The 24,491-nt window shown below is 51.4% G+C and overlaps 1 protein-coding gene across 2 annotated transcripts in view; it reads left to right on the top strand.

The window, feature by feature from the left end:
• FBXO21 (F-box protein 21) overlaps positions 1-21,221 on the top strand; it is a 46,168-nt gene extending 24,947 nt beyond the window's left edge. The window contains exons 9-12 of one of the 2 annotated variants that reach the window (XM_019467334.2): positions 588-720; positions 8,432-8,643; positions 10,164-10,321; positions 20,169-21,221. In XM_019467334.2, coding sequence (XP_019322879.1) covers positions 588-720; positions 8,432-8,643; positions 10,164-10,321; positions 20,169-20,356 — 691 coding nt within the window. In that variant the 3' untranslated portion in view covers positions 20,357-21,221. The remainder of the gene's footprint in view (positions 1-587; positions 721-8,431; positions 8,644-10,163; positions 10,322-20,168) is intronic. The other variant, XM_019467335.2, reaches the window with a different exon arrangement.
• The last annotated feature ends 3,270 nt before the right edge of the window (positions 21,222-24,491 follow it).

Raw genomic sequence — 24,491 nt, 5'->3', positions numbered from 1 at the left:
TGTATTTTTTAGAGCAATTTTAGGTTCACAACAAAATGGAGTGGAAAGTACAGAGAGTTCTCCTAGTACCCCCTCCCCCGCACCTCCCCAACATCCCCCATCAGAGTGGGACACTGGTTACAGCTGACGAACCCCCACAGACACGTCATCCTCAGACTCTACAGTTAACGCCCGGCTTCCCTCTTGGTGGCGTACGTTCTGTGGGTTTGGATGGACGCACCGTGACGAACCAACCGTCGTGGTATTGTGCGGAACAGTTTTACTGCCCTAAAAGTCCTCTGTGCTCCACCTAGGCAGAATCTAGTTGTGATTAAGTGCAGCGTTATTGAGGTGACTATACAGTGAAAGTGCTTACAGTTTTCATGCCCATCACCAAAGTGGGGTACAAAAGTTAACGTTTCTTCTGGGGCTTTTTTAATATTGTTACTAAGATCATTGTAACTATTTGCTGAACAGAGAGGAGGTTTCGGAATCCGAAAAGGTGTGTGGCCTTTGTGTCCATTACTCATAAAACCTGGGTCTTGCAAAAGAGGGTCTCAGCTGAGAAGCAAGCAGAAAGTGAGGCCGTGATTGATTTCCCCCACCAGGGAAGGCATCGACCAGTCTTACCAACTCCTGCGAGACTCCCTGGATCTGTACCTGGCGATGTACCCGGACCAGGTGCAGCTTCTCCTCCTGCAAGCCAGGCTCTATTTCCACCTGGGCATCTGGCCAGAGAAGGTAATTATTTTACTTTGATGCCTTGCACTTGCGTTAGAGAGGAACTCTAGCTTGAAAGGCGGCTCTTGGAAGTTTATCCTCATATCAGTCTGGAGGATAAACGTGAATTTATTCACTCTCCCCATCTTGGCCTGTCAATTAAATGGTTTTTGTCTCCTTTAAATCTAAAAAACTTGGCTACACTGCCAGGGGTTGCCTGTTCTCTTTGTGGTCCATGCCTTAAACACCTGGAAGCACAAGGCCTCAGCTCTGCAACCCACCTGTTGGTGCCCACACGGGTTCCCCCCGGGTCACCCTGACTCAGCAAGGGGAAGCAGAACTTCAAGTGTTCACCCTCCAGCAGTGCTGGTGGTGCTCACACTGACCATGTGAGCACCCCTGTTTAACAAAGGAAAAGTAGATCTTGGCTGTGTTCCGGTCCAGCTGCTGGGTTTCACGGACTGGTTCCGTCTTTGAAAACTGTGGATTCTGATACAGTCCCACTTGGGCTCCTCCTTTTTCTAATGTCCCCTGTGGCCAGCAGCAAGCCCTTTCAGAGGACCGCGGCGTCTGCGATCAGAAACGCTCCTCAGCAAGCTGTGGGTGCAGCAGGTGTCTGAGTGCGAGGGTGTGTTATAGCGTGGGAGCGGCTGCGCCTTTCCGTCACGCGCTGGCTTTTCCAGGGGAATATGTTAATCATTATGTCTGTTTAGAGCAGCCTGGCGAGAGAATTTTGTTGCGAGTGCTCACAGGGACGTCAGCATAAAATCATCCGTTCGTGTTGTTAGAGAGGGGTAAACAGTATGACCCCACATTGCTTAGGTTTAAACTATCTCATTTATTCCCCACTTCAAAGATGTGGAATCGTTCTGAGAAAGGACCCATCGGTAGGAACATCCCTGAGCTCCTATCTTAAGAGGTCATCTGTAGTCCAAGTAGGAGATGTCCTCCCGGAACATCCTGTGGTCTGCCAGAACTAGACCCTCTACCCAAGTTACCGCCTACTTCCCAGAACCCTCTTATCCACAGCTCAGTCGTTTATTTTTTTCCCCCACTTTATTTTTGATGCTGGGCTATACATAACTAACTCTTGTCACTTCTTTCTTCAATTAAGGAATGTCACGATAATTTGTAGAATGCTGAAACCCTCTCAAAGCATGACTTTTTAGATGTAAATTCTGTATTAAATTACACATCAGCCTTAGAAGGGCTAAGGTTAACATCTGCCCTGGGGGAAAGTCTGCAGGAGCTCTGGCATCCTTACCTTTCTTTGATGATGGACTCCGTTCAGTACTCATGCTGTGCACTGGGGAAATACCTCAGTACCCTCCGTGGATGACCGAGAGTGCCATCCTGCCAAGCAGATGGCACTAAAACAAGATGCCAGTTGCTTACGTGCAGAACGTTTTTCCTCATGACGACCATTCGTTTGCTTCTGGGGTTGAGCACCTTAGACGGCCCCTCATGCGGGGATCAGGAATGCAAAGCCGCTCCCCTCCATGAGCGTGCACTTGAGCTAGGCGGGCGCCACCGGAGAGAGTGGGAACACGGGGGCTTCTGATGAGGAAATTTCCGGGGGACACTGAAGCCATGAGGAAAGGCTCCTCTCCAGAGAAAGTGTTTGAGGTGGACCTTGAAGGGTGGGAAACCATTTCGGAGGGCAGAAAGGGCAGCTGTTCCCATGGGCAGGGGCAGCCTGTGCCTGGCACGGAGGTGGACGGGCCCGGCACTGTGGGCCCACCCGACAAGGGTTTGTATGCCCGTACTCCTATATGCGCATGGAAACGTGAGCAGCTGTGTACATATTTTTCAGATCAGTTTCTGGAAGGCTTGGAATTAGTGTGGCCTTATTAGTTCCCAAACTGGGAAGACTGGAAAGTCAGCTTGTTTTCAGTTGAAGTAAATCAGGAAGAGTGAAGAAACAAAAGCCCTCCGGGTCACTGTCGTCATAGTCCAGGGTCCTTGTGGCTGTGACAGGAAGAGACAGTGGAGGGTGGTCACATTTTGAAACGTCACTGGCACCAGACGCCTCCTTCCAACCCTGTGGGGTGGATGCTGGGTTTTTGTCATTCTGTAAATAGTGAAACTGAGGCAGCGGGAAGTCAGGTAACCCGCTGAGGCCACCCGCGCTGGCGTCAATGGCGTTAGGAATCGTGCACAGGCAGTTCGGTGCCCGAGCCCACCCGCACGCCTCACCCCTGTGGGCCAGCGGGCTACGGGGGGGACGGTGAAGCCAGCCCCCCGGGCCCGTTCTGCTTCCTGCTGCCAGACCTCCCTCCTCAGTTTGACCCATAGCCCTCCCTCCCTTCCCTCACCCTCCTCTACGTCTCACTGGAAAAGATACCCTTCTGGTTTTCCAAGGCAACTCTCTGTGCTCCAGATCCCACTCTGTTTTCCTTTATTTCTCCTTTGTCTACAACTCCCTGTTTCTGCTGTCTGCCGTTGGCGTTCTGCTGACTCCGATCGATCTTTCTCATCTTTGGGGAAGAAATGAAACGCGCTCCCATGACATCCCTGCGGCCGCCTCCTTATCTCCTCCCCTGCAGGACTCCAGCCCCAGATGGCCGCATGCCTGGCCTCCCACCTGCGCCCCAGAACATGGGGATCATTTCCCCCCTCCACACGCCGCTCTTGCCAAGGAAGCCAATGACCCCTTTTGACAGAAACCGTTCTTTTTGTTGACGAATCCACAGATACTTGTCTTTCCTTATCTTTCTGGATCACTGAGGGCCATTCACTGCTCAAAACACTCTGTTCCTTTGAGTCTGGTCCATGGTTCTCAGCCTCTTGCTAGTTCCGTGTCCTATGTTTCTTCCCCGCAGGGTAGTTTCTAGACTTCGGTGAACACCTTTCCCCGAGGTGATGTCACCTGGCCTTGCTTCAGTTACCGTCCACAGGCTGACCGCCCCCGACGGACGCTCTGCCTGGACCCCGGGCTCCAGACCCGCATGCCCGGGTGTCTGCTGCACGTGTGCACGCGGCCCCATCTCCTAGACTGCCGCCCAGGCCTCCTGCCTGCTCTCCCCCCTCCACTCTTACCCCTCGGAACCTGTTCCATACACTGGGGCCGGAGCAATCTCTGAAGATGTTGGCCCTGCCCCTTCAGTGCTCGGAGCCCTCTGAGTGGCTGCCTCGGTGTCGTGAAGATCAGGCTCATTCTCTTCATCATGGCTTACTAGATTCTCCGCGGTCTGGCCCTGCCAGCCTCAGCTGCCTCGGTGCTCACGGTCGCCCCTTTTGGACGCTGTGCTGCCCGGCCGCGCCCTCCACTCGACCGTGTTCTCTCGCCTCAGTGCTTGGTGCACGCCCCGGCGCTGCCCCAAACGCCTCTCCTTAGGCCTCGGTTCCATTGGCTGCGCCTCCGAAACCCCTTCCCCAGCCCATCCGCGGCAGTCCAGGTCCCCTGCTCTGCCAGCCGTGTGCTTGCCCTGCCGCAGAACGTCTTCTGAGGACACTGTGGCTGCGTGTGTACTGTGCCTTCGCCAGGGACCGGGCTCCCTGAGGGCGAGGACCGCATCTGTGTGGTTCTTCAGGGTAGCGGCCCCCCTGGCTCTCCGCCCAAGGCCCGAGACGCAGGAGGTGCTCAAAAAAATGGTTTGGACGAGTGATTAAGATCTTTGTTAGATAATGAGGGAGAGGATATCCAGATTTTCCAACAAGGGAGACTGTTTGGGCGCGTTAAAAGTGGGTATTTGGATGGGGCGCCTGGGTGGCTCAGTCGGTTAAACATCCAACTCTTGATCTCTGCTCAGGTCTTGATCTCAGGGTCATGAGTTCGAGCCCCATGTTGGGCTCTGTACTGGGTATTGGGGCACCTGGGTGGCTTATTTGGTTGGGCATCCAACTCTTGATTTCGGCTCAGGTCATGATCTCACAGTGGTTCGTGAGTTCGAGCCCTGCACTGAGCTCTGTGCTGACAGTGCTGAACCTGCCTGGGATTCTCTCTCTGCCCCTCGCCCCCTACCCCTCAAAAAAACGGGTGTTTGGAAAACAGACTTGTTTCAGGGGCAGGAGAAAGTGTTCAGTTTGGGGTTTGTTGGATTGGATACGACCGGGGCCATTGAGTGCAGCTGTCTGAGGACATCTGGCAGGGGCTCCCCGTATCAGCGTCTGGTGGCTGAAGCCCCAAAAGCAGAAGAGCCCACAGCCAAGGAGGTCTGCAGCATGGAGCCAGGCACTTCACAGAGAGCCACAGGGGAAACCTGTAGCTGGGACAGAACAGGGTCAGCATACTCTGCTGCCTGGATTTGTGGATATGTTTTATCAAAGGCACATTTCGAAAGAGGCCCATCTGCTTGCTTTTTTATCGCTGGCTACTCTCCAGCCACAGGGGGCAGAGGAGAGTAGTTGGGTCCGACACCATGTGGGCCACAAGGCCGCAGTCACTCTCTGGCTCTTTACGGTAAAGGTTGCCAATCATGAGTGACGGACCCCTGTGTTCCAAGATCCCTACCCCCAAAACTGTGGGCTCTGGGGATTGTCAGCCTAGACATGTGTTTGGAGACGTCATAACGCCCCCCACCCCCCACCCCTGCCGCTATCATCAGTACTGTCCTTCAGGAGCACACCAGGCCCCTGTCGTGGTATCTTTTCTGTTTCTGCCCTCTCCCTTCACCCCGTCATCTGCACATCTGGGGACAGGGAGTGGTAATTACCCCTGAACCTTGTCTCTTCCTGATGCTACAAGGGAGTTTAAGCCTTCCCCTGTGCTTACAAGACTCCCAAGATAGGTCTGTTGCATTTATCTGCAGGGGAGGGGCTGCTAGTTAGGGAGGGAAGCTGTATCTGTAGAATGTAGCAGAAGTGTGGTCAGAAGTAACTACAGTTGGGGCGCCTGGGTGGCTCATTCGGTTAAGCGTCCGACTTCGGCTCAGGTCGTGATCTCACGGTTCGTGGGTTTGAGCCCCGTGTTGGGCTCTGTGCTGACAGCTCAGAGCCTAGAGCCTGTTTCAGATTCCATGTCTCCCTCTCTCTTGTGACCCTCCCCTGTTCATGCTCTGTTTCTCTCTCTCTAAATAAATAAATAAATAAGTAAACATTTAAAAAGTAACTATAGTCAACCCTTGCACAGACGGAGCGGGGTTGGGGGTGGGGAGGTGTAGGGGTGCTGACCCCTGACACAGTCAAAACTCCATGTATAACTTTTTTTTAAATTTTTTTTTTTTCAACGTTTTTTTATTTATTTGTGGGACAGAGAGAGACAGAGCATGAATGGGGGAGGGACAGAGAGAGAGGGAGACACAGAATCGGAAACAGGCTCCAGGCTCTGAGCCATCAGCCCAGAGCCTGACGCGGGGCTCGAACTCACGGACCGTGAGATCGTGACCTGGCTGAAGTCGGACGCTTAACCGACTGCGCCACCCAGGCGCCCCTCCATGTATAACTTTTGACTCAAAACTTAACTGATGGCCTGCTGTTGATTAGAAGCCTCTCGGATAACAACTAGCTAGTTAACATATTGTGCATGTTTTATGTGAAACATACTATATTCTCGTAATAAAGTAAGCTAGAGGAAAGCAAATGTTACTGAGAAAATTACAAGAAAGAGAAAATACATTTACGGTCCCGTACTGGAAAAAATCCTCATGTAGGTGGACCCGTGCAGTTCAAACCCGTGTTGTTCAAGGGTCGGCTGTAGTTGGAGCTGCACATGGGAACACGAGGAAAGCCACACGCAAGCGCCGGAAATAGAACTCACCGTTCAGATCCGATGCTTTTAGCTTCAGAGGATGAATACGATTAGTGTCCCCCAAAGTAAAGCACAGTACAAATTAAAGCAAAGGTGGGGTGGTGGATGGAAATTGGCTCTCAGTTGATACTGGTTGAAGCTGAGTTTGAGGTGCTTAGGGTTATACCATTCTGTCCATTTGTGTGTGTGTGTGTGTGTGTGTGTGTGTGTGTGTGTGTGTGCGCGCGCGCGCGCGTGTGTTTTAAGCAATCTTACTGATTTTTTTTTTTTAATTTACTTATTTTGAGAGAGAAAGGGCACTCGCACAGGAGGGGCAGAGAGTGAGGGAGAGAGAGAATCGCAAGCAACACTCGGCACTCACTATCAGCCCAGAGCCCAGCATGGAGTTTGAACTCGTGAACCGTGAGATCATGGCCTGAGCAGAAATCAAGAGTCAGATGCTTAACTGACTGAGCCATCCAGGCACCCCAGTTTTTATGGGTTTGAAAGTTTTCCTAACAATGAATTAAAATGCTCCTGCTCTTGCTCTGGTAAGAAGGGGTTGCGACCTTAGGTTTGGAGTCAGCCCCCCCACCCCAGGTCCGCATTCTCCCTCCACACTTTCATACTCTGGGACCTCCAGCAAGTTCCTTAACTTGATGATGCCTGATTCGTCTTGAAATCAGCATTGACTATACTTCACGTTGGGAGGATGAAATGAAATAAATGTGATGGGCTTGGTATGAATCAGTGATCAGTGGAGAAGAAGCATTCACAAAATACTGAGATCCTGCAAATACCAATCTGGAGGTTAGGAGTGGGTTTCATAATAACATCTTACACTGCAAAAAACTAGGTTTTGGTGTTTTTTTTTATGTTTGTGTATTTGAGGGGGAGAGTGCACGTGTTTGCATGGGAGGAGCAGGGGAGTGGGGAGAGAGAATCCCAAGCAGTCTCCACACTCAGCACGGAGCCAGACTCAGGGCTCGATCTCATGAACTGTGAGATCCTGACCTGAGCCGAAGTCAAGAGTCGGGTGCTTAACCGCCTGAGCCACCCAGGCGCCCTGCAAAAAGCTAATTTTCACAGCACTTTTGGTGGGTCGAAATACATCAGGAAATAGGACAGTTACTAGTCATCATCTGATAACGTGAATAAACTAACTTAAAGGTAAAAACCGTTTGCTGGATCTGGGACTAGAATATAGGTCACTCTGTCTGCTTACCTACTCTGTCTTAGGGCCCAGTGAATAGGAAAAGATCCTGTTTCCAAAAGAAGAACATGTCAGAGACCCTCTGCTAAATGGCGTCATAGAATAGGTGCTAAGTGATTTTGTGTGTGTGCGCGCGTGTGTGTGTAAAACTTTATTTGACTTTGCAGGTTTCCTTAGCAGCACTGTGTATGGTAGGAAAACATAACCTTGGAGTCAGCTCTGCCGCGAGCAGCTTAGTCATTTAAATTCCACATAGGTGTGGTTTCTCCGTGTCCACTTGAGCGTGTGCGGAATTGCACTGCGAGTTAAAACAGCCGAGATGATCGGTCCGCGTTCAGAACCTTGAGACCCACGGCTTCATCAGCTAAGCTCACGGGCATCACTCCGTGGCTTCTGTGTAGCCCCTTCCCCCTGGGTATTCAAGGCAGCACTGTCACACGTCCCCTTGATCTGGATTGAAGCAGCTGAGCAGTTACTTTTCTTCCCAGTTGGTCAGCGATGTATTAAAACCCTCTCCTCTCTGTGTATAAAGAATGGAATCCCCACACTGACCAGCAAGAGTGTTACCACCTTCTGTTGGGGTTCCCCAATCCAGACACGTCCGTGGGTGGCAGGCTCTTGCCTCCTCACCCCTCGCTTGTTCTGGCCCACCGTGTTTCTAAATAATTCCCATGTTCCCGCTGGTCGAATCTGCTGTGGGACCAGTGCCCGGCGTTAGAGGGGAGACCACCAGCTCCCAGACGTGGGGGCCATCAGCACGGCCCCCAGCTTGCCGCCTTGTGCCAGGTTAGGTAGCTCTAAATCCTGTGCCGCAAAAAAGAAAAGGCCTAAATGAAAATATTATCTCCTAGTCTTTCTGTCTTGTCTTGAAGGTGCTTGACATCCTCCAGCACATTCAAACCCTAGACCCCGGGCAGCACGGGGCGGTGGGCTATCTGGTGCAGCACACGTTAGAGCACATCGAGCGCAAGAAGGAGGAGGTGGGTGTGGAGGTGAAGCTGCGCTCCCACGAGAAGCACAGAGACGTCTGCTACTCCATTGGGCTCATTATGAAGCATAAGAGGTGAGTGCCCGTGGCGGCCATCCCCACGCGGCTGCAGAGGACACGCGTGCCTGCCAGCACGCGTCTCGGGAGCCGCCGCGACGGACTGGCCACCGCGGGAGCCGCCCGAGGCCGAGCTGGTCTGAACCGCATCTACCCTTTGCGTTTTGTAAGAAGAGTCTCGCTGTCCTGGCTCAGGGCCTTCTAATGGGAGAGCTGTAAGCTGGGGGGGTTTCCGCTCATTTCCTCGTTGTCCTGACGCTTCGTTTATCTCCATCCCCGTGAATCCGAGTTGCAGGTAGGGCTTGCCCGTCTGTAGGGCAAGCTCATGGTCGATTGACTAGGCAAAACTCAACCACGTCCACGGCGACAGTGCCGGTTACGATTTACGTGCCACTGGCAGGCTGGGAGCGGAGGGTCCTGTTCTCCCCTACGTGTTATTGCCAGACCTTTAAAAATGCACTTACAGAGTAAATGGCGACTGGTATTTCATTGTGGTTTTCGTTTGCATTTCCCCGGTTGACTACGCGGATGGGCTAGTGAACCTGGAAAAGAAGCTCATTCAGGTTTCCTTTTATTAAGCACATCTTCAAGTCTTCCTGTTTTTCATTTGAGTTATTCGTCTTTCTTAGGAGTTTTTAGTCCTTTATCCTGTTACTTGTGTCTGTGTGCGTATACGTTGCCAATATCTTTTCCCAGTTCGGGGCTAGGATTTTTTATCCTTTTTAGTGCGTTCTTTTTTTTCTTCAACTTTAATATGGAAATTTCAAGCATATATGAGTAGAGACGAGGATAGTGAACCAGACGATGCTCCCATAACCAGCTTCAACAGTTGTCGTGAGGGTCTGCCTTCACTCTTCATCCCCCTAACCCCGCCCCTCCCTGGAAGCTGGTACCAGATGTCATTCCATCTGTGGCTCACCTGTAGCTGTTTCAGTGTGTGTACCTAAAAGGTAAGGCCTTGCTGTCTCCTTTAAAAGTACATTTACATCCTCTTGTATCTAAGAAAAAAACAACTCCTTCACCTCCTCACTTAGGTCTAGTCAGGGTTCCTGTTTCCCCAGTTGTCCTGTAGTTTTTTAATAGTCTGCTTGAATCTGGGTCCTTTTAATACTATTAAGTTGAGTAGTCTTTTCCCTTATGGGCTGTATTTTTCATACCTGGTTTAAGAACTCTTTTTATGTCCTGTGTCATGAAGCTAGCCTACAAATTCTGTGTTTTCTATCCAGGCCTTTGTCCCACTAGGACACTGTGCGCTGTTCTCAGGCCTGGGTCCTGATCCCTTTTTCCATTTGGATAACCAGTTGTCCTGTGACTCTCCGTTGAAGTCTGTTTTTTTCCACCTGAAGTGCTATCTTGATAATAAGAGGGGTTTGTAAAGGGAGCCAAGAGTGTCCTGAAAAATGCTTATTAACAGGGATAAAAGCAGGTAAATTTGTAAGAACATGAACTTAAGAGAAGCCAAGCCATCGTTTATATATTTCATAGTTGCTGTGACAGGGTGCAGGGAATTGATTTGCCCTTGCTCTTATGTTAATTAGGTATGGCTATAACTGTGTGATCTATGGCTGGGACCCTACCTGCATGATGGGACACGAATGGATCCGAAACATGAACGTCCACAGCCTGCCTCATGGCCATCATCAGCCTTTCTATAATGTTCTGGTGGAGGATGGTTCTTGTAGATATGCAGCCCAAGGTGAGTAACTAGTCCGGTCTGTACCTGTAGTGACACACAGGCACATTTTAAGCACATATTTGAGCGCTCCAATATTGTGGGCACAGTCATCAGTTTATTTAGAGATGGCTAACCTCATCAGGGCCAGTATTCTGCTAAACATGGGTGGGTATGCCGTGCTGCAGCCATGCCTTGGGTTAGTCGCTGCCCCTCGATTCTTCCCTCCATCACCGCCACACCCAGGACCCCGTTTCAGTGCTGTTGCCGACCTCTGCCGACCTCTGTCATTGCCTTTGCCAAATTCCCAAAAGTCTTGCTGCCCAGTGCCCTGCCCATATGGCCTGCCTGAACTGGAGGGCACCGAGCGGACAATGTTGGAAGGATCACCCCAGCAGCCTCTGGCATCCTGAGGCGGGCGGCCTGCTCTGCTTCCCCGGGGATGCCCTCAAGTGGCCACTGTGGGAACTGCAGCCCACGGCACTGGCTCTGAGAGCCCCTGGTATAGTCAACAGGTGCTTGGTGGTGTCTGGGGCCACTGCCAGCCCTGATGGGTGCTCGTCCAGGGCAGTCGTGAGGGGGGAGTGGGTGGAGTCTGGAGAGGCAGGTTAGAGGCAGATGCCTGCAGTGTGGGTCTCCTTTTTCCTTGTTCCTCCATTTAGTGGGATGAACTTACTGTATGGCCGCCTGCCAAGGCATTCACAGCTTTTGTTTTATTAATAAAAACAAACGCAAACGGGGGGCGCCTGGCCGGCTCAACCTGAAGAGCCTGCAACTCTTGATCTCAGGGTTGTGAGTTCAAGCCCCATGTTGGGCGTAGAGATTACTAACAAAAAATAATAACCACAAATGCTAATGTAGTGCTGGTCTGTGACAGGCGGTGTTCTAATGTATATTAACTCCACTTGAGAATAGGAATACTGTCCTCATCATACTCGTGTTGTACGTGAAGAAACTGACGCGCATGGGCTCATTACAAGTTTAATCTAACAAGGTGTGAATTTGAACCTGACACGTTGGCCGGGAGCCATGCCCTTAACTGTCATTGCCACACCTGTTTGTGTCTGACCTAAAGCATCAGGTTTGACCTAACTCAGTATAGTGTTGGTAAATGTAATAATAGAAATATCGGATGTATAAAAATCTCAGACTAGAAAGTTTCCTATTCACGTTAACTCCTCAGAAGCTGAGAGAGGGTTGTGTACAGAATTGAGAGAGATTCTGTTCATTGAGGCTGTGCAGGAAGCTTAACCTCCATCAGTATGCTGGGACAGTTGTAGGAGAAGGGTCTGTGTGTCCCCTGTGAGATGAAGGGGCCGATGGGGATCTCATTTAACTTTTGAAGCTGTGCCATATTAAAAAAAAAAAAAAAATCATACTAACAGTGTGTAAAAACCAACAAATGATTTAGAAATTATTGGATGATTTGGTGGACTCTCGCACCCCCACTAGTCACCTGGTAAGCGTCGCATGTCACACATCCCAAGAGTGAAGGGCACCGTCCCTTCCCCAGCATCGCAGGCCAGTGTCCGGGGCTTCACCGTGTGTGTGCCTTTGCTGCCCTTTACGTGCGGTCGATATTAAGACATCTAGCATTTAATATTTGAGTTTCTAGAAACATACTAACTTTAAAATGGGCTTTTCAGAGTAGGTAAAACTGGGTATGCAGTTGTAGCTGTTCCAGATTTGGTGTCCGTATTGAAGATTGGGGAATTCATCTCAAACAGATCTAAGCAAACATGCGCTGTAATGTCAGGTTTATCCGAGTTGTGGTGTAGTAACGACTTAAAAAACAAAACAGAACAACTTCCTATCGGGTTGCGATTCTGCATTCTAAAACTGAGATTGAGCTGAGTGAATGTGAGCAAGGTTCGCAGTTGCCTCTCTTAGTTTGAAATTCTAGACTTTCAGAGGCTCTTAGAGGTGGGCAGCCAGGATTCCCCTACGAGCGCTGTCCGTCTGCCCCAGGGCCCTGTCGGCCCTCGGTCGCTGTTTCCCAGGTGCCGGGCCGTGGGACCAGAGAGCGTCCTGGCCTGTGCGCTCCGAGGGGCTCAGGGGCCCTGGGGCCACCATCTCTTCCCTGTCCTTCCCCTCATCATCTGTCCGGCCCGCGGGTGACGCCAGCTGTGTCTCCTGCACGTCTGTCCTGTTTCCATCCACTGATTTCCATTCCTGCCCCCCACGCTCCAGCCACACCTGCTCCTTGCCTGTATCATGCCGTCTCTCACTGGCATCCACCAGACTCCCCTGCATGGCGGTGACCCGGACCCCGTCCCACAGCCTCCTCTCTGCTCCCGCCCCCGGCGCACTCCAGCCAGCCAGACCTTGTTCTTTGAGACCATCCTTCGCGCACGTCTTTGTGCAGGTGGTTGTCCCTCACGAGCAGGCTCTTTTCTCTAATGCTTCAGGTTAACGTCACTTCCTTCCAGCAGCTTTTCTCCCCCCCTGCTGTTCCCCCACAGGGCTCAGATTGGGTCGGCTGTCCCTGCTCCGAGCTCCCTGACACCCGCCGCCCCTTCTGAGTCCTCACACCTTCATGGGAATTGCAGGATTTCCCGTTGACCATCTGGCCCTCTCTCTCCGTCGCAAGCTCTGTGCATGTAGAGCCAGACCCCAGTCTGCCCGTCTGGTGGGGAGTCCATGCCGCGGGGTGCTCCAGACCCCAGTGGATGCTCACATCTGTCTGACAGAGAAGCTTATAGACACAGATGCAGTGGTGCTGGCGGGGTGGCTCAGTCGGTTGAGCGTCCGACTCTTGATTTCGACTCAGGTCATGATCTTGCAGTTCAGGGGTTTGAGCCCCGCTTGGCCTCTGCGCTGACAGCACAGAGCCTGCTTGGGACTCTGTCTCTCCTTCTCTCTCTGCCCTTCCTTCGCTCACGCTCTCTCCTTCAAAATAAATAAGTTAATTTAAAAAAGAAGTGCAAAATAATGAGGTGAGTGTAAATAGCGCGTCATTAATAAGATGCTGTTTTTACAACTTTGGATTAAGAGCATTTTCAAATATGCAAAACGGTCAGAAGTATACATCGAATACCCCATACACCGTCCATTAGATTCAACAGCTAGCGTTTACCATATTTGTTTTATCTGTAGGTAGAGATTTTAGGTTTCTGCTGAACTTTTTGAGAGACTATTGCAGACCTAACGACCCGAATGCTTAATCAGACGTCGTGTAAGAATAGGACGTTTCCATGCGTTGCCCCAGTTACATCGCCACGCGTGACAAGTAAACGTCTGCTGTCTGATGCCCGGTCAGCGGCCCCATTTCCCACTTGCCACCAGCCTGGCTTTGATAGCCGCTTGCCGCTCCGTCGTGATCCAGCCAGGATCCTCGCACTGCGTTTGGTTGCTGTCTCCAACGGCAGAGTCTTTTCTCTTCCTAAGACCCGTTCATTCCTCATTTCTCACCTCGTTTTCTTCCTTTCTCCTGCGACTGACTTCTTGAAGAGTCCAGGCTGGTTGTCTCGCAAATCGCCTAACATTCCGCGTGTGTCTCACTGTTTCCTTCTCTGCGTTATCTGCAAACTGGAAGCAGAGTCTGAGGCTGGATTAGATCAGGTGCATATTTTTGGCTAGAATGCTCACTGTCAGATGCTGTGTGTGTCTCCTGCATCTCCTCCAGAGCCCGTGTGATCGATGTCCCGCTGGTGGTAGGCGGAGTTTGGTCACTTAGCCAAGATCGATGTAAGACACAGTTTTCCCTTTGCAGCTAACACTGTGACGTCCCGTGAATATCCTGTTGCCGATAACTTGAACCCTTATTTTTGTTTCAGTACCTGTTGAATCTCCTTGCCTAAATTATCACAGGAGAGTTGCAAATGCTGCCCTTCTCTTTCATTTCTGTGAATGAGAGCTTCTCTGTCCCCTCCCCCCTCCCCCTTTTTCCTTCCTTGCTTATTTCCCTCTCACTTCTTCCCCCTCCCATAAATTCCTGAGTTAATTTAATTTTTTTTTTTTTTTTAGGGAGACAGAATGCAAGTGGGGGAGGGGGCAGAGGGAGAGAGAGAACAAACACACTGGGACACCTGGCTGGCTCCGTTGTAGAGCATGTGACTTTTTTCTTTTTTTAATAAGGTTTTATTTTCATTTTTGATTGTTTTAATGTTTATTTATTTCGAGAAAGAGAGAATGCAAGCAGGGGAGGAGCAGAGAGAGGGACAGAGAGAATTCCAAGCAGGCTCCCTGCTGTCAGCGCAGAGCATGGGGCTTGGTCTCACAAGCCATGAGGTCATGACCTGAGCTGGAATCAAGAGTCAGACGCCTAACCGACTGAGCCATCCAGGCTCCCCTATGTAAGATTTTTTTATAGGGGGGCCTGGGTGGCTCAGTCGGTTAGGCGTCCGACTGCAGCTCAGGTCATGATCTCAAGGTTTATGGGTTCAAGCCCCACTTTGGGCTCTGTGCTGACAGCTCGGAGCCTGGAGCCTGCTTCGGGTTCTGTGTCTCCCTCTCTCTCCCTTCCTCCCCCGCCTGTGGTCTGTCTCTCTGTATCTCAAAAAGAAATAAATATTAACAAAAAAAATTCTAATTAAAAAAAAAGATTTTTTTATATATGTGTGTTTTTCAGTTCATTTACTTATGAGAGAGCACCTGTGTGTGTGAGTGGGGGAGGGGTAAAGGGACAGAGAGAATCCCAAACAGGCTCTGCACTGTCAGCACAGAGCCTGACATGGGGCTCGAACTCAAAAACGATGAGATCATGACCTGAGTTGAAATCAAGAGTTGGATGGCTTAAGCGACTGAGCTACCCAGGCACCCTGAGCATGTAGCCTTTGATCTCGGGGGTTGTGAGTTGAAGCCCCGTGTTGGGCAGAGAGATTACTGAAAAATAAAATCTTTAAAAAAAAAAAACCCAAAAAAACCCCACTTATTTAAGTATTCTTTGAACATTTTCAATTTAATTTATTTGCATCAAATTATTTTGTTTTTAAACGTTTTCGTGATTTAAATGTTGATCCTTTGGCTCTGGTAATCCTGTTGGGTAGAGCCCACTGATGAATGCTTCCCTAATTCTGAGCTCTCCACAGAGAGTTGAAGAGTGAATTATAAGCCACATACATGCATGACATCCTTGAATAGTTTTAGTCTGCATAATTGAGAGAATTTTTCTCTCAATATGTGAGATTTCAGCTAAACCCAAGTGGGGTGCTGTATAGTGTCTTTTGCTCCCACTAGGGGGCACACTTCAGCACTTTCTAGACACCGGGGGAGGGGCAGCACCTCGTGCTCAGCTTCCCACCCCTCTCCTCCACACCCCCACCCCCTCCCCCCATACTTAGCCACTGCAGAAAGTGAACATCACAGATGGTCTGAACGGGAGTCAGCTGCCCATCTTGGACGGCCAGGAATTCAGCGCAGTGTGAAAATCCCATTCTGATGTGTGTTCTGTATAGAATGACAAAGCTCCTCCGGGAACACCGGGGACGTGGGGTGCCTCAGTGAGCATCAGCTCCCATCTCCATAATTTGTCTTACACTTTGAAGCGGGAGTGTCCACCCACGAGCCGTCCGTGGCCGTCTGCGTGTGCCGGCAGGTGCGTGAGGAGCCCCCGTGGGGGGTGGAGTGCACGTTCTCAGCCATTTCAGAGGTCGATGTGCTCACTCTCCTGTGTCCTGGCCGTTCCACCCCCACTCCTTCCACTGGAGACCCACTCAGACGTGTGTCTGTGTTCTTGTCGGAATGGGACAGCAGTGTCATTCAAAGGCTCGCCAGGTGAACTGGGGGTCTGTCAGACTGTGGAATGCGACGCTGCAACTAAACGAGTTGCAGATAAATGCTTACGGTATGCTTCACATAACAGACACAGACAATACCAAGTTCTCTTTATATGGAGTTATGTCTAGCTACTTCAAGAGGGGAGGACTCTGCTTGGTGGTCCCATAGGTTTACCGGACTGTACTTACATATCTGGGTGGCTGAAGTTGGTTTTCGGTAGGCTGCATGCCCAACATGGGACTTGAACTCATGACCCTGAGATGAAGAGTCTCATGCTCTACCAACTGAGCTGGCCAGGTGTCCCCTGGGTAGCTGAAAATAAGATACACAGACACGGGGTACCTGGGTGGCTCAGTCAATTAACCATCCAACTTCAGCTCGGGTCATGATCTCATGGTTCGTGAGTTTGAGTCCCACATTGGGCTCTCTGCTGTCAGAGCGGAGCCCGCTTCACATCCTCTGTCTCCTTCTCTCACTGCCCCTTTCCTGCTCTCGTGCCCGTGCACACTCTCTCTCTCTCTCTCTCTCTCCCTCCCTCCCTCCCTCCCTCCCTCCCTCCCTCCCTCCCTCTCTCTCTCCCTCTCTCCCTCCCTCCCTCCCTCTCTCTCTCTCTCTCTTTCAGAAATAAGCAGACATTTCTGTCAAAAACGTCAAGGGAATTGGGAAAGACTTCTTAAGATTTCCCTGGGACTTTTGGGGCACCTGTGCTGTCCGTGCCTCTTTTTGGGCCCACACACAGGATTCTGTGCAGCCGCTGTGGGGTCACGTCTTCTCCCAGATCCATGACCATAACCTGGCCTTGACCTTCCTGTCCTCTTCCCAACCCTTAGGAGCTGCTACTTAATACCCAGAAAAAGGAAGGGGGAAAAAAGGGTGAAACGGTGCTAAAACATACACCTGAATTGCCAGGGCAGTTGCAGTTGCCATTTTGGTCTAGTCCGTCCTTTGTGGTGGGGACTGTCGTGTGCGTCTGTTGCTCGGCGGCCCTGCCCTCCTCCCACCTGATGCCAGTGGCGGCCCCCGGTTGTGACAACCAGACCCGTCCTCACATCCTGCCGATTGTCCTGCAAGGGGCAGAACAGCCCCCAGTTGAGAACCACCGCTCTCCACAAACTGGCAATAGAGCAGTTGTTCTGAATGACCCACTTGAGTTCTTGTTATTTTCAACATTTCCATCGTGCCTACCAGTGACCGGTGACTGTGGTCCCTTCAGAGCAAAACAGCTTTTTTGCCTCTCGGTGGTATCCCCAGAGCCCAGACCCTCCCCCTAATACTTGTGCGTTCCTCGGCAAGAAAACCCGAGGCCCCTCGGCAGCTGCCCTGGGTAAAGCACCTTGGCCGTGGCTGCACCCAGAGGCCTGGCCGGGGAAGATGGCAGCAGGCACAGTTGCAGGAAGGGGCATTTTCTCAGCCAGTGGCATTTGTAAACATCTGAGGGTTTTTGTTTTTTTTTTATTTTTTTTAACGTTTTATTTATATTTGAGACAGAGAGAGATAGAGCATGAGCGGGGGAGGATCAGACAGAGGGAGACACAGAATCTGAAACAGGCTCCAGGCTCTGAGCTGTCAGCACAGAGCCCGACGCAGGGCTCGAACTCACAGACTGCGAGATCATGACCTGAGCCGAAGTCGGTCGCTTAACCGACTGAGCCACCCAGGTGCCCCCTGAGGGGTTTTTTACACTTGTTTTTTCTAGTTGCAGCTCTAGAAACCTATAAAACCAGGCACCTGGGTGGCTCAGTCGGTGAAGCGCCTGACCCTTGATCTCAGCTCAGATCTTAATCTCAGGGTTGTAAGTTCAAGCCCCGCGTCGGGCTGTGCCCTGAGCATGGAGCCTAGTTATAAAAATATATAAGTAAGTAAATGTTAACAAGAAAGAAGAAACCTGTAAAACCTAAAGAAGGAAATAAAGTTCTCTGTAGAGGTCTAGTGTAACAGCAGCTATCCGTGTTCACAGACTACTCAGTCTCCCTTCTGGAAAACCTCGGGCCCCTGCATCCACAGAGCGCCGTCAGCCAGAGCCTGCGCTGCCCTCCTGGGGCCCCAGCGGGCCGTCCAGCCAGTCCTCGCTCCTCCATCCATGAGCCCCTGCCCCCCACCCCCACCCCCCGTCGTGTGTCTCCTACTCTGACGCCCTCAGCTCTGGAGCTGGACTGTCTGGGTTTGAGTCCCAATACGTCCGGGGCCAGGTCTTGCTGCCTGTGCCACGGGGTACTCGGCTGCAGATGGGAGTTGTGACAGGGGCCCCTTGTGCAACAACGCGTGCGCACTGTCAGCTGGGGCCTGGCTGGCCGTCGTAGTGCCTGGCACACTTCCTGGCTGGGAGTGCCCACGTGAAAAAGAGAGATGCGCGGTGTGCCGTGGACAGAGCGGCCCTGCCGTGTAGCCTCCGGGCTCCTTCGGTGCAGTGTGGAGTTCCCCTCCCCCTTGCGTCGCAGGATGTGGGAAACAGGTCACTTGTTTCCCGGCTGCCTGTCCTGTGCAGGATTAATGTGCCGTGACGGCCACGGTGAGCTGCAGTGGACCATTGGACCGCTCTTGCGCCCTCGCTAAGTAAGGTTAGGGTCACCTCACGGTGTTCACCCTTGCATACGGATCGTATGTGTTTTCCTCGGCAGCACTGAGTCTCAGACTGGTGCCCCCGAGTATGTCCTTCTAACGCAGTCTGAAGAAACACAGCCGCTGTTAGCCCAAAATTTCTTTAAATCCCTTCCTGTTTTGTTAAAAAAAAAAAAAAAGTTCCGGATTGAATCACACAATTCCTTCCCTTTCCCAACATCAGTTAAAGCCAGCGCTTCCAAATGATGCTCCGGTGGAGGCTGGAGACGCTGGGGATGCAGGGCCTCTGGGTGGAGGGCGCTGAATGTCCTGAATTTGCATTTCAGGATGTTTAACCAAGCTGTTTTAGGGACAGTTGGCTGCACTGTTTGTGTTAGGCCCTGGGCTAGGCTTGCACAGAGACTCAGTTGAATTAATTCGAGTGATAGGCTGTGCAGAGTGTGGCTGTCGATCAGAACTGAGACTGCCCTGGTCCCCAGTCCGAGTGGGAATATCTGCCTGGCCCAGCTCCTCTTGGTGCCGGGTCGTGGGGGGCGTGGCTCGGCTTCTCCTGGATGTGGGGGGCTCAAGACACTGTCCTTTCATTAGGCCCTCGGGGGAGCCATTTTTCAAAGTTTTTTAGGGAGAAGCGATATGAAAGGATTTCAGCCTTTTTTATTTTATTTTTTAATGTATTTATTGGGAGAGGGAGAGAGAGAATCCCACGCAGGCTCCGTGCTGTCAGTGCAGAGCCCGGTGCAGGGCTTGAACTCATAAACCGTGAAATCACGAGCTGAGCTGAAATCAAGAGGCACCCAGCCGACAGAGCCACCTAGGTGGCCCTAGGATTTCAGCCTTTTAAATAGCTTGTGTGTGTTGTCTTCTGGTGGTTTTCGTCGTTCTGTTTTGAAGGAGTCTTTCTGTTTCTCTAGTGGCAGAATGGCGAGCAGGGAGAGGAGGTAGTATGGTTTCCTAGGAGACCGCACAAGTAGTGATAACCCACATCCGTACAGGTTGGAGGTGCGAGCCGCTCGTCGACTCCTCCCACGGGTTCCTGACAGCCCAGAGCAGGCTCGCTGCACAAGCACCAGCCGGGATCGGAAGGCACGGGGCGGGGGGGGGGGGGGGGGGACGCGAAGTGAGGTCTGTGTGGAAGCTCCGGTCAGTAGAGGAGACGGGTGGCAGGTGCCAGACTTGTAGCCACGTGGTGTGGGGACTTCACAGGGTGAACCTGTGGCAGACATCGGGCAGGCTGGGATGCCCTGGTCCCTTACGCTTGGCTGTTTGCACGGTCAAGTCAGAGGACCGTGACGCATCTGTAGTTTGCCGGTCCCGAAAGGCTGGACGTTTGCCAGGGCAGACTTCTTGCTCAGAGAATAGGAAACACTCTGTTTAGTGCGGAGCCGGTGGGGCCCATTCCTCCAGCCCCGCACTGTCCCCACCGCCCCCGCTGTCTTGGTCCTGTTACCTCCTTCAGATCCCATAAACAGGCCTCTCCTTCTCCACCTCACTCCTGCTGCGCGAAAGGGGGCGAGAGATAGGACGCTCTCTGGATAAAAGATGCTACAGAAGTGTCCGTGTTAATAGGAATGTCCATGTGCCTCTTTGCCAACAGAAAACCTGGAATATAACGTGGAGCCTCAAGAAATCTCACACCCTGACGTGGGACGCTATTTCTCAGAGTTTACCGGCACTCACTACATCCCGAACGCGGAGCTAGAAATCCGGTACCCAGAGGACCTGGAGTCTGTGTATGAAACGGTGCAGAATATTTACAGTGCAAAGAAGGAGGACATAGAGTAGCGTCCCGTAGAGGACACCGAGCCTTTGCCGCTGCCGCTGTCTCCAGGAGAACAGGATTCCGAAAGAATACGTCTCCACGGATCCCTCTGGATTCACACCACCAGGAAAGCACTTAACCAGTAGCGTGGTTGCCTCCCACCGAGTTTAGACAACGTGTGCTCTCCTCCAGCTGCAAAGACAATGTCGCTCTCCGCCTACACTAGTGAATTCATTTGACGGCACTGTGTTCAGTGGCATGGCTTGTGCGCTTGTCCTGTGGTGACAGTTCGTGACACTCTGTCTTCATGAGGCCTCACAGTCGACACTCGTAGAATCATCCTTCCCGCCCACTTCCCGTTACGTCTGTCTACACTCGTCTCCGACCGTTTCGTTTGCCGGACGGGTGGGGTTCCATGTTTGCACCGGTTCCCTTCTGGTTTCGCCGTGGAGCGCGCGCGGCCCGGAGCCGGGACCGCTTGTCTTTTCGCCCTGCGTGTAGTTGCTTCTTCAGAGGCAAGGCTGCGAGCGACGGCAGCAGCATCCGAGCGGCGGGGACGCGAACACGCGGATTGGTCATCAGAACCGTTCGGCTTTATTTGTTCCAATACGTGAAACAGATTTCAGCCGCTTTATCTCTTCCTTTATTTGAAGCGGGAGCACGGCAGAGCGTTGCCCGCCACGTTCCTCCCAGGTCCGTGCTCCTGTCTGCGAATCCCCAGTTTTCTGTTTCCTTACGTGAAATCTTGTGAGAAAGTGCACCGTAATGGCCTTTATGGATGGATTTTCCCACATTCGTCTACTCTCCTTCCCTTTGAAATAACTACTTTTTTCTCTCCTTTAATTTTAAAAATTATTCCGGTATCATAAATAGATCTTAAGTCAGTGATGGGTTCTCTTTATAGTAGGAAGTACAATCTGGTGTTAGAATGTTCACTTTTAGAAACCACACGCCGTGGTCTCCAAAGACCTAAAGGAGGTTTCACTTTTGTAATCAGAAAAAAAGAAATAATGAACCTTACGCATTTTTTAAAGAGGAAAGAGGAGGGTCCGTGTCCCCCGTCATCCCTTAGAATCACTCTTCGACCCTGCCGGCTGTGGCAGGGTGGACGCAGGTAAAACGTCTTTAACCTGAGGAGTGTCGATCCGTGGGGAAGGAGGCGGGAGCGCCCTGCTTTCTCGAGTCCCCGCTGCCTGAAGGTCCCACTGGCTCCCGCCCCCACCCTTGGTCCCTGAGCTCGGGGGCACCGAGGCCCTCACAGCCCTGAGCGCCCGCCACTCTCGACCTGCCAGTTCTCACGCGAGCTAGCTAATTCGTAGTTAACCAGTAGATGCTACCTTCGGGAGTTAGGACCTAGTTACATTACTCTCTGAGTTGCGAAGAATCCAGTCGCCCTGGTGAGCGAGGCTTCGGGGGCTGTGATCCGACCCCGCCTCGCCGCCCTTCTGTGCATTTGCATGTGGTTCCCCACACCCTGTTTGATGACTGCCTCATTTCCCCCTTTGGAAGCCCTGGGATGACCGAGGTTTGGGGAGGCCACCCGAGACCACTTAGTAGTCACTGACGGCTGGTGAGCGGTTATTAGAAAGAGGCGAGGGTCTGGCCGACCCCTGCCAGCCCCAGCTCGCTGTCGCCAGTCAGATCCAGAGCCTGATGGTTTCGATCGGCCTGGGAAATGTGACCACTCACAGCACCCAGCCCGCCGAGGCCGGGGTCTTACACTACTCTCGTTTGAAGGTGAGAACTAGTTAGTCCAGAGGTAATTACTAAGAAACTAACCAGATGCATTACTAAGAAACTGTGGAGCATGCTGAGTTATAATTGTTGGTTTTCTGGTTTGATTTCCTTTTTCCTTAGAGTAACATCAAAGCCAAGAAGGATGGTTTTACCTTTACTGACCCAATGTAAATATGTATCTAGACCGTTTTTAAATGTGTTTCTTCATGAATGCTTCATTTGGCTCCAGGAAGCCTGTGTCACCTGTGTAAGTTGGTATTTGGGCACTTTATATTTTTCTAAAAACGTGTTTTGGATCTCCTGTACTCTAATAAATCATAAGTTTCTTTTTAAAATTTTTTCCAAAAGTTTTCTCCATTTTAAGAAGTCCTGTTATAACAAAGTAGGACTTTCACAATGTTAAAATACTAACTATTTGGATAGAGTGACTTCTTTTCTCTTCAAATGAATGCCAAGATTTTTTTGTACAATGATTAATAAATGGAACTTACCCAGAGAATCCACACAAGCGGCCTGCCCGGTCTCGTTTCGGAACAGAAAGCCCAGCCTTGACGGCAACAGAACGTCTCTGGCTTCTCTTCTGATCCAAACATGCAAAACTTGGCTCTACTGAATTTTTCTTAACGTTGGTGAGTGAACAGGGTACTTTGTTCTGCGGGTTCCTTGCCAAACAGCAATTTTAGAAGCTGGCTAGGAGTATTGAGGGCACCTGGTTACAATGCGAACATTGCAGCTTTTTGCTGCTGTTAGAGTACGTGTACAAAAGGAGAAGGGCAGGTGCCCGGTGCGTGGTTAACGAGGGGATAGCTGCATGACGTTCCACGTGTCCGCAACGCCCTGCCGAGCACGCACTGTCCGCGATGCCCCCGCGTGCCGTGCCGTGCCGTGCGGAGCGCAGCGGTCAGGGGCCGCACGGTCACCGGTTTCCTGCACCGCGGTGGTCCCAGACCTTTAACGTCCTGTTGTGCGTTGTGACTTCATGAGAGGACAGTGTACTGTGCTGTGTCTTCCCTGCTTAGACCCTAGAACTTTCCTCTGCCACACGGACGGACACACACACACAGCATCCCTGAGGTCCAGGGTTTGCAGACGCGCTTTGGGAAACACTATGTGTGTCCAAAACTAGGCCACCGTATCCTCAGGCTAGTGTGTGGCCAGGCGTCTCTCTCTCTCTCTCTCTCTCTCTCTCTCTCTCTCTCTCTCCCTCTCCCTCTCCCTCTCCCTCTCTCCCTCTCCCTCTCTCCCTCTCCCTCTCTCTCCCTCTCTCTCTCTCGTTTGAAAACTTTGGTCTAATCCGATTTTGAAAGGCTGGCTTCACGTTGCCTCCACCTGGACCTCATGGTAGCTTCTCCATCATAAGTGAATTTCCACCGAGAGTTGTTTTTCGCCGAAACCAGCATTCGTACTGTTGCTAAATCGGTTTTGCGTTTTACAATACCTACTTAAGGACTTGTTCTCATTTTAAAATGTCTCTTTCTTAACACATGAAATGGAGTCAGACGCTCACGTTCTAGGCTCTCTTCTACCGCTAGAAGGGAAAATAACTTGTTTTCCTTTCTCCATATTCCAAGTACATAAAACTGGATTACCAGCAGCTTTTTAATTTGACAAGTAACCTGTGGCCATAACAATCCAGATGTAGCTCTTTATGTGTTTCTCTCTGTGTTCTGGAGGAAAGGAGTGAATGTTCACCCAGACGAAATGCAGAATCTGGCCCTGTGACCGTTTATTTCTGGAGACGTCGATGGTTGTGGTGCATGTGTTATTTTGTATCGCAAGCTTACTTTGAGCCAGCACTGGCCTCACCTATATTCTTCACGGCAACCCTCTAAGGCAGGGCCGGGCGGTGGATTATTGTTGCGGGCCACGTAAGGTCACGTGTTCTTTGTTTTCAAAAACGTAGAAGACCTTCTCAGCCCGAGGGCTGTAAAGAAAACGGGCTCTGGGCTGGTCTGGCCCGTGGGCCACCGTCTGCCGAGCTCAGCCAAGGTGCGGGCCCCGCCAGCGTCCCACCGAGCAGACCAGACGGGGAGCCGGAGCGCACTGCGCGCAGGTGGGACAGCGGGCGGGGGACCCGGGGACCCGACCTCCGAGCGCCAGCTCTTGACTACCACACTACCGCCAACTTTAGCAACTACCTCGCACTGGTTTTATCCTTTGCAGCCACTTTAACTTCTAAACGTTTCAGTTCTGAACACTTAGAGTCTTGAGAGGAAAGGACATTCCTTCGGTGAATAAAATTCTGTGCAATTATAGAATAAATGTATTATGGCCATTTAGCGATGATTGTATTAGGGTAATGCTAGTTCTGTAATAAATAGACCCAAAAATATACCGTGGCTCGAACACAATAGACCTTTCTTGCTCACCTAACACCGGGCAGGGGGATGGGGTGGGCAGGGGGCTCCGCTGTCTGCTTCG

Source organism: Panthera pardus, unplaced genomic scaffold (assembly GCF_024362965.1).
Source record: "Panthera pardus isolate Hobbes unplaced genomic scaffold, ASM2436296v1 HiC_scaffold_15, whole genome shotgun sequence".
Lineage (NCBI taxonomy): Eukaryota > Metazoa > Chordata > Mammalia > Carnivora > Felidae > Panthera > Panthera pardus.
Note: the sequence above shows the minus strand (reverse complement) of the source record. Positions and strands in the feature narration are given on the sequence as shown.